Below are 16151 nucleotides of genomic sequence, written 5' to 3' on the forward strand. Positions count from 1 at the left end.
CAGGTGAGCATGGAGGGAAGGGAAATCGAACATGATTAACAGAGGCACTCCATAAACATTGCCCAAAAGAATGCTGAAATCAGGAGTGCTGACAGTCTATTTTTAATTCAATCTCCCACCTCTAGGCTAGCTTTTGCCTCAGCCTGTTCCTGCACAAGCTGTTTATGTGGTTTACTAGTTTTCCCCTAAAGTGAAAAATACCCTCTTCTCCTTAGCCACATCTTGCCTCTCTCAGAAGATGGGGCCCATGAATTCCTATTTTTAAAAAGCTCCCTGGGGGACTGTAATGTACAACAGCCAAGTCTATGTCACTCCTAAGTATTTATCTTATGGTGCCTTCTGTTGCAATTATTTTTAGTATTTGGTACAGTTTTTAACTTCTCCACTTAGATTGAAAACTCCTAGAAGGCAAGAATGTTTGACACTCCTTTAAGTCCCCCTCCCAGTACCTAAGAGAGAGTCTAGGTACACAGTAAGCATCAGTAAAGCTGGTTTACTGAATGAATATATATTATCAAACCGAATGAATGAATGAATAAATGAATGCCATGGTTTGAGGGAGATCAAAGGGCCAGTTTTCCCACAGTACAGCCTGCCACAGTACCCTCAAACACCCATCACTTATATTTTGGGCACTGTTTCCAGACAATCCTTTTTAAAGTATAAGTTTCCTGGAAGGGATAAAATATCAACTGATGATTACAGTGACAAAGTGTGAGGAGCTTGAGGGACAAAAGGAAGAGATAAAAGCATGTTCTAGGAAAGGCCCAGAGCTCTGGAACAAGATAGGGCAGGCCTGCAGGTGTTGTAGAGGTTAATACACAGAAGGACAGAAATGCTTCCCAGGAAAGAACTGAGAAATCAGGGAAGCAGGGTAGAGGAAGAGCTGGTGGAAGACTCATTGTTTCTTCCAATGTTGTGTAGGGCTGGTCATAAATTTAGGAAGGAAAGGAGAAAAGAGGAATGGAAGATCTGGGGCCAACTTTCAAAAAAGAGTGGCCAGATGATCACTTTGTAAGGTATATAAATGTCTAATCGCTATGTTGTATATCTGAAACTAATATAATATTGTATGTCAACTGCAATTGAAAAATATGTTTTTTTTTAATTAAAAAGACAGAGTGACCAAATTCCTATTAGGAAAAGCAAGAGGCATTTTTAGAGAAATGATGAATTTTAGAAGAAATGGATGAGCCCTTGGAGTGGAGGTGAGACTCTCAACACAGGCTCAGTAAGAAAAGATGGTGGTTAAATCACGAATAAAAAGAGAGGGATTTGTTGCTGCTCTAGAGAGAAAGTAAGAATAAAAAGGAAAGAAAGGAAGAAAAGAAGCCCCAAAGGCTGGACCCTGAATTGGGGACAGGCCAGTGAAAGGAGACCCCAGGTGGCAAATGTAGATGCAAAAGCTGTAGGAGGAAGACACAGCTGACATCTGAGTAAATGGACATAGCAAATGATTTCTATCCAGGTGGATGGGCCACAGAACCATCTATGTTTTGTCAACCTGGTAAGAGTTTAGTTTCTAACCCATTACAGTAAATGCTCTCTATCCCTTGAGCTCACTATTTAGAAAAAAGGACTGAAAATATTATCAAGTTAAATTGCAGGAGAGGAAGCAACTGAGCTTTTCATTCATTCACTGACTTACTATTCAACGAATATGTATTGTGTCCAGTGAGCTACTGGGAGAACTCTGATGAGTATAGTAAAGAGGGTCCCAGCTCTCCTGATAACCTCAATCCCACTGACATTTCTTGGTTTCTGCTTGCAGTAGCTACCTTTGACTTTTTTTTCCACCTTTAATACTCCAATATTCCTTCTTTGAACAAAATCATGCAACTCAATATCCTAAATCAATCCCTAGAACAAAGAGGAACATGCAGGGAGTCAGGAATTTGTAGGAAAGCAACACAAAGTATCATTTGTATCTGATAGATCATGTATCATGTTTCTAGCATGACTTGTCATTTCCTATTTACATTTGCAACCGTCTAAAGTAAATTGCGATACAACTGAAAAACATGGCTGTCTTAGGGAACCATCACCTGGATGCTATTTACCACAGCTGTGTGGGATAGGAAAAAGTATCTGACTCAGTCATAATCAGAGACCAGTCCCTAGTCCTGGACTAGCTACTCTTAACTTTATGACCTTCAGAAGATTGTTCACTCTCTCTGGATCTTATTTTTATCATGTGTAAAATGAGGGGCTGGATTAGATGATCCTTGAAGTGTCTTTCTGCTCTAAGATATTTTTGCTTTAAAATTTTGTAGTAAAAAATTATTATAAGTTAAATATTTTTTATCTCTGGCAGTTTAAAAAAAGTAGTACCCATTCTGAACATTTAAAAATAGACACCTGAAAATAATTTACAGATATGAGACAAAAAGTTCTGAGATCTTTAAAAACATTGGCACATTATGCTATTATGAAATCCCCATTTAGTGTTTTTATATTTAAACACTTTAATTGGAATAGAATCTCAAGTTCTTTAGATTTTTCCTTTTACAAGTTTCTTCTGGCATGTAAATTTCACAGGCCGCTTTTAACTTTAACATTCAGTTTCCATTTCCTTCACATCCTTACTCCTGTTGCTTCCCCTTTACAACACCTCTAGATTCCCTTCTTTATCCAACAAATCCTGCCAGCCATTCCTTTTCCAGTTAGACTATCATCCCAATCTATTATATCAATTTTTTTTTTAACTGAAGATTTCCCCCAGCATACTGTAAAAAAATTAAATTGATTAGGTCACCCTCCTGCTTAAAAACCTTAAAGAATTTACCTTTATTTGCAAAAGAATACCTAAATCCCTTGTCCTGGAATTAAAGGACTTTTGCAAACTAATGAACTTGATAACCACATACATACTTGATGATCTCCAGCCAATCCAGATGGCTAAACTCCATGCCATCATCTTGTCTCCGCATTTCCACCTAGGAACATCCTAGTTAATCACGCAGAGCCCAGCTCAAGATCTATCTTTTTGATAAAGCCTTTCCTGGCACTATGTAGGAGCCTTCTCAGCCATAGTAATAGCAGCAGGAAGGGACGCATTACTCAGTTTATAATGCTACTCAACACATGTACTGTTTCTAGATCTTGTTCTCCTCACCAAACTGTGAGTAGTTTGAGGACAAGGGGCCCTGCATCAGTCTGCTATGTTTCCTCCCCAGGGCCTGATGCTGTCAACAAGGCTGTACAACTCCAGGGGGCACCATTCTCTTCTACATAACAATGCTTTTACATACTATTCATTCAATTTTTCACCCTGAGTGAATAACAGAATTGCTGGCAGAGAAGTGAGCACACAAAAGAATGTGAACTGCTCTCTCCCAAATAAACAAATGGTTCCTTTTACATCCACGATTTTGGTTCAAGAATGCAGTTAATCTTGGAAATGAAAAGAACAAAATATATTTAACTTTAAGATGACAGAGCAAATAAAGTTTTATTTGAAGACAAATTCTGTCATTCACAAGAATAAGAGGGAGTTGATATAAAGGTGTTAAAACCTCTGGAGAGGACCGGGCAAAATGGCATAGATGACAGAAGCTTCACTCATCCTCTCTTGTGACCACATCAAAGATGAGATGGAAACAGAGCAAACAGCAAGCAGATTCTCCTAGGATCTACATGAACAGAAGCCCTACAACTAGGGAGAGAAATAAGAAATCACCCTGCAATGGTTGGAAGTAGGAGAGGACTAAGACATGAGGCTGCCTGGTCCCCAGGCAGTGGGACAGAGGCTACGCCAGCGGAAGTTGGCAGCTGCAGATGCCTCTTAAAGGAACCGTATCCACAAGTGGACTTTCCAGTGACGGACCTGCTCACTCTGAGCAACAGCACTGGGTTGGCTGCTTGGGGATCACTAGGAACTTACAGCGGGGCATTGAGCGAGGGCCAGAGGTGAGGCTTTCTACTGACAGAAGTGCTGGCAGTATCCATGGCTCCTCTCTTGAGCCCTTTCCCCTCCCAGTGTGCAATGCCGCCATAGCTGAGCCGTCATCAAACAGGATAACAGAAGTCGTTCTGCCCAGAGGATTCCCTGAAACTCTGCTTCCCCCAACGTGCAGCCCCACCCAAGCCACATTCAATTGTGTCACCGGTGAGTCCATTGTCCTTGCTGAGCAGCACCAAAACCCACACTGGTGGCATCTGGCCTCAGTTTCTGATGTGGCTTCTTGAAGTAACTATAAGCACAGCATCTGTGGACTGCTTGCTGAATCTTAACAGGTGAACAAAGAGAGCACAGGCTGGTGCTAAACTTGGCCTGCAGCTGAACCCCTTTCAGGACTGTGCTGCTGGACACCTACTACACAAAGTCATGCTAATGAGATTGGGAGACTTAGGAGCTTTGCCTAGTACATGGAAACAGACACAGAAAGGCAGCCAAAACGGGAAGACAAAGAAGCAGAAACCATATGAGAGAACAGAACAGAGATCAAGGAAAAATGGAGTCAAGCAATCTAACAGATGTAGAGTTCAAAACACTGGATATACAGATGCTCTATGAAATTAAGGGAAATTAAGGGAAGTGAATTCAGTGAGAACTTTAACAAAGAGATAAACATAAAAATGGAAATGGAAATCATAAAAGGAAACTAGTCAGAAATGAAGAATATATTATCTGAGACGAAGAGTATATTAGACGGAATCAACAGAGTGGATAAAGAAGAGGATCAAAACACTGACATGAGAGAGCCAAGGACATCCAACCAGAATGCCAAGAAAAAAGTAACCAAGAACATAATAATAATTGAAGGAGCCTATTGGATAAATTTAAGGGTAACAATATGTCATAGGGGTACCTGAAGAGGGAGAACAAGAAGTTGAATCTATATTTGAAGAAATAATGATAGAAAACTTCCCTCATCTGGTGAAGGAAATAGACATACAACTCTAGGAAGCTCAGAGAGTCCCAAAAAAGATGAACCCAAAAAGGCCAACACCAAGACACATCATAATTAAAATGCCAAAGATTAAATACAAGGAGATAATCTTAAAAGCAGTAAGAGATAAGCAATTAGTTACCTACAAGGGAGCTCTCATAAGTATGGCAGCTGACTTCTCAAAAGAATCTTTGCAGGATAGAAGGGCCTGGCACAAAATATTCAAAGTGTTGAAAACCCAGGATCTACAACCAAGAATAGTTTATTCAGCAAAGCTATCATTTAGAGTCAAAGGACAGATAAAGAATTTCCCAGACAAAAACAAGCTAAAGGAATTCATCAATACCAAGCCAGTATTACAAGAAATGTTGGAGTGACTTCTTTAAGAAGAAAAAACATGTATCAAAAACATGAATAAAAATGATAATAACTACATTCCTATCAACGAGTACCTCAAATGGAAAAAAATTAAGTGCTCCAACCAGAAGATAGAGTGGCTGATAAGAAAACAAGACCCTTACACATGCTGCCTACAAGAGACTCACTTCAGATTAAAAGACACACACAGACTAAAAGGAAAGGGATGGAAAAAGATACTGACTTGATGGACCTAGAGGGTACTGCGCTGAATGAAATAAGTCAAGTAGAGAAAGACAAATATCACATGATTTCATATACATGTGGAATCTAATGAACAAAATAAATGACAACAAAAACAAAAAAAAACCCCTCATAGATACAGAGAATATTTTGAGGGCTACTAGATGGGAGGGGGGTTGCGGGGATGGTGAAAAAGGGCAAAGGGATAAAGAAGTACAAATGGATATACAAAATAGTCATATAAAGTGTAGCATAAGGAAAATAGTCAACAATGTAAAAAATACGTCAGGAGGAAGAGATACTTGATTTAGTGGAGTGACTACTTTGTGAGTTATGTAGCGAATCACTATGCATGCAACTGAAACTAATATATTCTTGTATGCCAACTATAATTGAAAAAACAAAACTAATTGAATTGTACAATGCAAATATGAGCAACTAATTGTCTATTATACTTCAATAAAGCTGGGGCAAAAAAGAAAAAATCCTCTATACAAAGTGGAGAACAAAAGATGGGGGAATGGGAGGAATCACTCTTGGCAGGTCTGCCCTCCCAGATGGATGTTCCCTGTGTCCCTAATTAATATTCTATGTGCAGACAGTGATTTCTACCAATGTGAATTACTGGCATATAAACCAAACTGTCTTTTGAATTGTAAGATGGTCCAAGTGCAATGCTACTACATCAAAGGACAAGGGAAAAAGCATAATATTTGCTTCCTTAAAAAAAGGAAAGCATGCACATTAGTATATTTTAATCAAATTATTTTTCTGCTTATAATTTTCAGTTAAATTTTTCTAGTTTGGGATATAACACAGGAAAACAGTGATTACCACATTTTCTACATGGATGAGATGATTCCAGTGAACAGCAGTTTTAGAGTTCATTTCTGGATCCTTCATGAGGAAGGATGTCCTAGATAAACATACTAGGATTTTCAAGGCACAAATAATAGTACCTGTTTTCTTCCCGAAGGTCATTTTCCATGGCTTGAGTCTCCCGCTTCAACTTCTGAGATCTTGTGTAGTCTCTCCAGGCATGCAGGACCTTCAGTTGAAACTTCCAGTCAGACAGGGTCCCAGCTTTCCCCAGCTTAATCTTGTGATCAAGAATCAGCTTGTGCCAGGCAGAGAAATAGCGTTTCTGACACTGCAATGGAAACATTTAGAAAATAACTACTGATCAGCGCTGGTGTTTCTAACATCTAATAGAGCCCTCTCTCCTCAGATTTCCCTCTTCACACTTTTTCTGAAAAAAACTAGGAACTGTTGTTTTGATGGAAGGGGAACAAAGCACAATTACTTTATGCTAATAATGACAAGAAATATTCAAGTCATGCAACTGAGGCAGTTTCATTCTCATGACTTAAACTAGCATATTTAATCCTCATTGTAAGGCACCAGTAATATGGGAAGCTGGAGTAACAGTCACATCTAAGATCTAAGTTAAGGGGCCTGTTTGAGAGGCTTGAAAGACCTGCTTCCAACAGTATCTCCCTCCCAGGCTGTCTTAAAGTTTAAACGACTAATCATTTAACTAAATCTTGTTAGTAACACCGCTGATGTCCTGCACAAACAAACATGGGAGATCCCATAAGAACAGAATGGGGTCTCTATTCCTTGGAAACAAAACAGCTAAAATGCAATAGCTTCAGTTGGGCTATGATTGACCATGATAGGGCCTTGGTGAGTAGGCCTACAGAGACTAGCTACTCAGCCTGCTTGCAACCTCCATTACATGTATCTGACAACAAATCAGATAAGGTCTACTGAGCCTGAGGAAATCCTCAGAAAGCACTCATGGTCCCAGTCCAAGAAAATCTCTGAGATCTAGTCCTTGCTTACATCTTCTATCTTCACAGCAAACTTTGTTTTGACTACATCAAATTAATTTCAGCTCTTGGCCTTACATCAACCATGCTGCTTCCTACTCTTCTATCAATGGCCATATTAATTTCTTGGTCCCTTTTTGCTCTCTCTCAGCCTGACTACTTCAGGAGTCACCCTCCTACTAACAACCACTCTCCCCATACACAAGTGCCCTTCTACTGCCTTCCCAGAGCAACCAATCCTTTCTTCAGTCACAATACTCATCATCACCTGTGTATTGGTTTCCACTAGACTATGAGCATCTGGAAGAAAGGGACTGGGTCCAATAAACAGGAATGGAAAATCTGGGAGTGGTACCAAGTATGGGGAGAACTAAAATAGAAAGTAACTTCATAGGAAGTGACTTTGTGGGAGGTACAAGGGATGCCTGATGGCTAGTTTTAAGAATTAGGGTCAGCCTAATTTACTGCATCTTTATAAACATACTTATCTTTCACTATATCGATATTTAGTAAGCACCCACCATTATGTTTGAATTTGGGAACTCTGAACAAAGTTGTTTAAGATATAATCTCTACTTCTGAGAGTTTATAGGGAGGGAGAATATATATTTAAAAGACCAATAACATAAGGGAACAAATGCTAGAATTCTTAGAAATAGCCCATTCGGCCACAAATATTTTCATAGGAAACTAGTTATATTTCCATTTAGACAAACTACAAAATATTGTTTATTTCCCATCAGGAGAAACCATGGAAAACTTTAAAAAGCCCTTGTTCCTTTTCCATTATGTCACACGAGAGTACATTTTTCAGACTTTTGCCTTAGATCCAATGGAAGGAGAGAGAGGAAGGGAAGAAGGGAGGAAGCCAGGAATGGAGGAAGGGAGATTTGCTGAATATAGCATATGCCTTCAGTCATAACAAAGAAAAAAACACACAGCTGCCAGGTTGAGGGAGTATGCTTTTCCATTATTAATTTTTATCTATCTCACAAAATATAGCATGAAAAAAAAACAACAGTATAAACTTGTGTGCTATAGTCAAAAGAACATATCCTGTGTCTACTTACCAGATTCATTTAAGAGGTTCCTCTTGAATGACTTAATTTGAACTCCTAGGCTAATTCTAATGATGAAGTAGCACAAACATAATCTACCTAACAATAATAACATTATTAATAGTGCCCTTCTTGGATTTCTATATTCCTTTTCTCTGTAAAGTTCAAAGCACCCTTCATGTACTATTTTATTAATTCGTAGACTATCATTATAAAATGGAGACTGAGGATATTATTATGATTTACACCTTACCAAGCTAAACTTCAAGTATGAAAGGGTTAATAACTAAATTTACAAAGTGAAGAATTAGTGGTAGATCTAAGGCTAAAACTAAAACATTCCGGCATCCTGATGACTCTAATCTCTTAGGAAAAAAGTTTCTCCTAAAAAAAAAAGCAAGTTCTTTACTTGTTTTATTTCGAAAGAGAGAGAACTTGATATATAATTTACTATGAGTAGAAAAGCACTGCTAGAACTTGTCTGAATTTAAGAGGGAGAAAATTTGAGTTTATAAATGCTATAGTCAATATATTTCTTTAAAATACATTTGAGTCAATATATTTCTTTAAAAATACTTAAAGAAACTTTATGTAAACTTAAACTTTACTTAAGTTTAAACTCTGAGAGCAAAATGATCAGTTTTAAAGGTCTATCATTCAGTTTCACTGCACAGAAGTTAATAGCAGCAAAATGACAGACTCATACAGCAATTGCTTTCTTGATTTTTTTGGGAAAAAATTGTTTTTCTCCCCTGCCTTCTCAAAATACAATCCTATTAAAATTTAAATAAAAAAATAAAATTATGAATCAAGGATAACTGTTCAGTTATTCTTTATTCACAACCAATATTATTCAGGCAAACAGAAATACCATAAACGTGCTTGGAAAAAAATATTTGGGGAGGGAAAACACTGTCCGTCTTCTCTGGGAAAAGATGCTAGCTAGTACTCTGCTTTATTTAGAAGGGACAAGAAGGGGTGTACTCCATAGTCCTGATCTATTTATTCTATTACGCAGCTATTCCTTTTGTTCCCAGGTCAGTTTCTCCTCTGCAGTTATTATGCACTCTGGAATTACAATAGTGCTTTATCCCTTTGCTCTTTGAAACAGAACTATTATTTAAAACTACAACTGGGTTGAAAGAGGAATATATTCTTTTTAAACTGCAAGAACTTAAAGTTTCAACTAGCCAGACAAACAATTAGTCTGACCTACCTCCATTTCTTACCTAGTTCAGTTATTTCTGCATGTTTTTATTCTGATAGATTTTCAAATATAGTCATGCATTCTTTTATTAACTTCCACAACTCTTTACATCGTTGTGGCGATAATTAAGGCTTGGTACAGGTTAAAAAAAATACTGAAAATCACTGTGGGAAGGATTGTTCCTAAGTTATATCTATAATAATTTTTAAAATAAAATACTACAAAGTGAAATTTAGAAACTTTCTCAGCGAAATGCTTTTCTCCTCTCAAAATCTTCTACAAGACACCATTTGGTTGTTAAGGATTCCACTCAAGAGAAGAAATGACAGTTTGCCCTGCTAAATTTATTACCTGCACTGAAGTTGCCCTCTTTTTGTTGGCAGGAAAAGCTCTTCCCTGAAGTGTAATCACACTGCTGTCATCGGGAATGATTGACGTTACGTGGAACAGCAATTTGCTATCTAATCTTCATTGTAATTCTAACCCTGTCACTAGAGATGCTTGTTCTGATTAATAAGTGGGTAACTCATCAAAATTCCTCAGCTATTTCCCTTTGTCAGAAAGCTCAGTGATAATTGCATCAAAATTCTCTGTCATAGAGAAATAAACAATGAATTGTAAAGAGGACAAAAAATGTCAACAAGTTTACAATTTATTTCTGCCAAATGGAACTAACTGTAGTGCCACTAGTGGTCTAGGGTAGTTGGCTACACTCCCCCAAGGGCTCCAAAGGACTCCTTGCTGTTTCAGGCCAAAAGGAACAGATACCCTATTACTACAGAGAAGCAATCCCCAACTTTTTCCCTTTTGAGAATAACTATAGCTTGGCAAAAGACCCCACAGACTACATGAAGTATCTGGGTGTTCAGGGGAAAAGTATCTTTATAGTGACAAATAAATGCCTCTGGGAAGGAGCAGCACTGAAAAGAAGCACCCTGTGAACCACTCTACTCCTGATTTTTATAATTTTCAAAAGAAAACAGAGGAAATCATTGCGTTCCTTATCCCCCAATCACATATTTACCTATAAATAATCACATTAGGGAAAATACATTCAGTTCTCACCACACATTGCCAAGACTTGCATTTACTTTTGAGTTCCAAGGAAAAATCTAGAGGCCTAACCTTTGACAGCCACTGCTGTGTGAAATGCTACCTATGTCTACTGGGTATAGACAAAAAGCCACTTTTGTTATATCCTGGAAGAAGAGATGTTCATTTTATTTTTGTATTTACATTTTTTCTACATCCTTTTATAAAATTAAAAAATGCTTATTACAGAAATTTAACAAATATACCCCAAAGCAGAGCAGAATAATAAACGCCTCACTCAGCTTTGAAAATTATCAACATTTTTCTAATCCTGTTTCATCTCTCCTCCACCCACTTTTTTTTTCTGGTGCATTTAAAAATAAATCTCAGACATTAGACATTATATCATTTCACCCATAAATGCATCAATATGTATTGCTAACTTAAGGATATTTTGTACATTCTTAAATCCACTAAGAAGTTTCAATCAATAATATTACTGTAATTATCTAATTCTGCTTTACTTTAGAAGTAGTAGAATTTCAAAAAGCAATTGCTTAATCTTGCCATACAGTAAATTCTTAAACAATAAAACTCTCTGGGATCTTTTTAAGTAAAATGACCACATCACAGCCTACAACCTGACAATTCATTAAGATAAAGTGCCTTTTCCCAACATAGCCTGGACCAGTTTTCATGACCTCATGTCTTTAAGAGGAAAGGTTGACCTATCGTTGCCAATAACCTCTTTCCTTTCCTTTTTCTTCCCCTTTTAGATCTTCCTCCTCCTCTCTATGATTCTCCACTCCCTGCCCATTCTCTCCCACTTCCAGCCATACACATGCATAAACTATGCCAAAAGTACGGCTTACCTCAGAATATATTAGACAAATGCCTGATTCAGCTCTAGGGTAGTCTGACAGTAAGACAACGATGTGATGTCATTTGTTCCTCATCCACATGCTTCTCAAGATCCTCATAAACATTCACCTGAAATATCTAGTGTTTAGGGGAAAAAGATATTCTTCTCTGTACAAGTTTAGAGAATCGACTTTATTTATGCCAAAGGCTCTTTCCTTAATTTTTTAAAAGCAGAAATTAATCAATATTTTTTTCAAAAGACAAAAAAAAAAAAAAATCATACATACATGAATGAAACCTTTGGGATCAAAAAAGCCTTCGTGGTATTTTGAAATATAAAAACACTATTGCAATGTTTTGGTAAACTGGCCTTTACTGTCCCTTCTGTGAGAATGGGAAACCTGGATTACTTGTAGGGTGGAGGTAAGAAAGAATATAATAAAATAAACAACCTCCTTACCAATACTAAAATTTTACTCGGAAATTTTCCAGAGAGTTGCTATAGAAAATAACATATATAACGCTTCGAATCCTAAAATGTATACCACACATATTCTTGGCAGTAAGCTTCAAGGAGAGTTACATTAATTCCGAAATTCTTCATGTGTGTGCCCAACATTTCCCTTTCTCTGTAGTTTTATTTGCAAAGAGGCTTTTCCTTCATTTCCTTCCCCAAACAGAAAACACTGCTGAGAGAATGGTTGCTATGTTTCAGCTCAGAAAAGGTTTTGCTTTAGTAGTGTGTAGGCAGTCCTGATGAAACTAAGATCTTTGGGAAGGAATCATACTATAGAAATGAGGTACTTAATCGCAGTTTTCAACATCTTATCAGAAAGAAGTCCAGGCTTCTTTTCCATATATCTCCACATTTCCTTGGTTTAGTTTGGGGTGGCCTTTCAGAAGGCGTTATTCCACAAACAGCATTAACAACTCCTTTGGGTCATTATTACCTTACTGCCTAAGAGAAAAACCCAACCAAATAAGCAATTTTGGTTTCCCCACAGAATTAAGATTTAGGTTAGTGTCAACTCATCTTTCATTGTTCTCTTCAATTTTCATAAGCAGGAAAGATCAGAGACTTTCCTATTAAGGAAAAATAAAATGCATTTCAGAATAGGGTGAGAATTAAGAAGGCCATTTTCCAAACGGTATAAGAATTTCATAGTTAATCTCTTGTTGTTTCTGCTAATTAGCAATGACATGTAGATTGCTGAACCTCCCCAAGAGATTTCACCACAAGATCAAAGAGAAAATAGGATAGCCTAAAAGTAGAACACTTCTATAAAAAAATAGATGTTTTTGATAAAACAAAAAGATCTAGAAATGAAATGTGTGGGGAAGATGGATAAATAGTGCTGTACCTGAACTTGTGTTTTGATAAGAGAGCCTGCTCTGTTTTTTTCAGACAGTTTCCTATTAAATATGATACAAATGTGATAAGAAATTTTGGGGGGGAGCAGATACAATCCAGAGTCAAAGCACAAAGAGTACAGGAATTAAAGGAGCCTGAACTAGAGCAACTCCCAGAAACAAATACTTTAGTCTTCCTGCAAGTTCTTTAGATAGCCTGCTGCTAGATTTGTGCCAGTGAACCACTCTGAGGGTGCTGACAAGAGCTTCCTGTTATCTAGCTGCTCACTCCGAGGGAGCTAGGCATATCCCCGCTTTTTATCCTGTGGTCATATTTAGGCTGCTGAGTATCCAAGTTTCATTACCCAAGGGCAGCTTCAGGATCCTTAAGAACCAGACTAGGAATGTAGACTGGGACCAAGATAATGTGGACTAAGCCTTGTTACTCTAGTGGCGTTAACCAGAGGACCATCTGTCTCCAGCCAAGTCAATGTAAAAGCCTGAGGAGATTGGTAGGTAGATTTTTCCCAAGTCTCAGTGCCACTCATATACACTGGAGAAATCTAAGTTAGAAGTTCAGTAATAATCTTACAAATGGATAACATAATCATACTGAAGGGGAAAGAGAAGAAAAGAACTGACCTAAGTAATTTTGAAAAATAATATTTTGGCTGAATACAAAAATATTCAAAAGGCTAAATACAAAAATAACTGTATAAATATTATATTCTAATTAGTAAATTTGTTTTTACAGCAATATGGGTCAGCAATTCTGAAACTATAATATAATAAGATTAAACAAATAAGTAAATATATTTTATATAATAAGCTCCAGGTTTCTCACTGTCAGAGAAAGAAGTCATAGACAAGCAAAAAGGGAAGGCTACACTGAAACCTATGGTGCTGGATTAGAGTTGAAATTAGACGGATATAGATAGATATAGAAATAAATTAGTTAAAAATAAGGAAGGGGGAAGGATAGCATGATCCTTGTGTTGTTGTGCTCGAATTAGAGGTATCAGCATGAACTTATGGATTTTAATATGTATACAGATAGACAGACACAGAAATAAACATAATGTGTGTGCATGTGTGGGTTAGTAGACATCCATACATTTCCCAGTACTGTTTGCTGAGAGGGCCCAGAAACATGACACCCCAGTAGCAGTGAGCACACCTAGCACCCAGGTCTTGGTTTCTAAATATTATTCTCCAATAAAAGGAACCTGGGTTCCACGTAGAAGTGGTTGAGACCAAGGTTAGGGCAGGGAAAATACAAGAGCCTGAAGTATCTCGTGGTGACAGAAAGAAAGGAAGTGCCCTGAAAAGGACGGTAGCATTTTAAAAGGGCAAAAGAGTCAACCTGAAATATTTTGGCCAAAGTTAGAACACTTTGAGTAACAAAGTGAACAACAATCATATTAGATTATAATCCACAGAATAAAATAAATATTTATGACCCTATACTGATACTAATAAATAACTGAATAAATGAATAAATAAATATATGGGGGAGAAGGGCCAGTTTTTCTTTCTAGAAGACTTTCGATTAATAAATGAAGAAATGAGAGAAATACAAAATCATCATTAGACAAATACCACATTAATAATTGTTACAGGCAAGAGTCACCAATGGATGCTAAAATTAATAAGTGAAAGTAAGAATAAGCAAGATAGTAGCATAGTTTCATAATATTTCCTCTAAGACATTTATGAATTACAAAGTGAAAAATAGTAACTTTCCAGTGGGGAAGCTCATCAGATACAATGTTAAGTGATAAAGGTTAACATTAACAGTATTAAGACATATTAACATTATGTAACCCTTGATATAATATACTGAGAAAGGCAGAGCATCACTTCTTGTAGTATTCTTACCAAAAATGCATAATATCAATCTAAGCAGAAGAAAACATCAGAAAACCCAAGTTGAAAGGCATTCTACGAAATACCTGAGTAGTACTCTTCAAAAATGTCAAGATCATAAAAGACAAGGAAAGAACTAGGAGGAGACTATGGAGACATAACAACTAAATGCAACATGAAATTACAGATTGAGTCCTAGAACAGCAAAAGGACTTTAGTGGAAAAACTGGTGTCACTCTAATAGGATCTATAGTTTATGATATTTAATGGTATTGTACCAATGTTAATTTCTTATGCTTATGTCAGATACTAACACTGGGGAAAGCTGGGTGAAGGGTATTCAGAACTTTGTGTACTATTTTTGCAACTTTTGTGTATGTCTAAAATTATTTCAAGATAAAAACTTAAAAACAATAAAATATAGGTTCAAATCAATCAGAAACTGTGGCAAAGTGGAGATAGTTTACTTATAATCTCTTATTTTTAAATCCACTGGCTGGTCTTTCTAAAACTGAATAATCTGTTTTAGTAGACCACTAATTTTGTAAAACTCTTTATATGTTTCTAAAATTCATATGCAGCACTTCCATCTAAAACATACATTATTTCTTCTTGAACAGTGGACTTCAATAAAATTTAAAAGTTAATCATATTGGGAACACATGTCATATTCATCTCTCATTGGTTGGGTAACATACCATGGCACTTTTCCTTATGCCTTCTCAAGATGGTCCCTGAGTATTCGTTTCCCTTCCGATTTTCTTTCAGAAATCTGAACTGTTAATGCAGGAGGACATAGTAACTCCATCTGTCTCATGAAGGACGCAACATCTAAGAGTCTTTGCCAATCTTTCTCAAAATGTTAATCCTAATTCTTAACATTTCCTCCTACCACATTTCCCTCTTTATTCCTAAAGCCAAAACTCTGACCAAACTCTTGCTGTTTTATATCTGAATTATTATGACTTCTTGACCATCAGTCCAAAAGGCTGCCGTCAAAAGTATCTAGCTTTTTTAAGAACATGCTTTGACTACTTTACCTTTTTCCTAATCTCTTAGTTACCCATATCATATTCAAATTCCTAGTATTGATTTCCAGGGTCTTTGCAGTCTATTTTACATTTATCAAGCTCCCTCAATATCTTCTTGCATTATCTTTTCTCTTGTTAAATCCATTTATTTATGCATTGACTCCATTAACTTTCACTGAATTTCAGAAATGCTGAAGGCCCTGGGGTAGGGATGTTATAGGAGATACAAAATATACATATTTATCTTTTCTCATCCAACCTTCTCATTTACAAAGTACTTTCCAAGTACTTTCAAGTACTTTCCAAGTACTTTCTTTCACTTAAAATGTTATAAACATCAAGTTCATACTATTATCAATTCCACTTCACTGAAAAAACTTCTGCTTAAGTGGCATGCTCATTTGTCAAAAAAAAAAAAAAAG

At 36.8% G+C, this 16151-nt stretch overlaps 1 protein-coding gene across 1 annotated transcript in view; it reads right to left on the reverse strand.

The window, feature by feature from the left end:
- Positions 1-16151, reverse strand: part of CCDC191 (coiled-coil domain containing 191) — a 74736-nt gene that overhangs the window by 37301 nt on the left and 21284 nt on the right. Inside the window, exon 8 of the mRNA XM_006905502.3 lies at positions 6452-6642. Coding sequence (XP_006905564.2) covers positions 6452-6642 — 191 coding nt within the window. The remainder of the gene's footprint in view (positions 1-6451; positions 6643-16151) is intronic.

The sequence above is a fragment of the Pteropus alecto genome, unplaced genomic scaffold, assembly GCF_000325575.1.
Source record: "Pteropus alecto unplaced genomic scaffold, ASM32557v1 scaffold270, whole genome shotgun sequence".
In the NCBI taxonomy this organism is placed as follows: domain Eukaryota; kingdom Metazoa; phylum Chordata; class Mammalia; order Chiroptera; family Pteropodidae; genus Pteropus; species Pteropus alecto.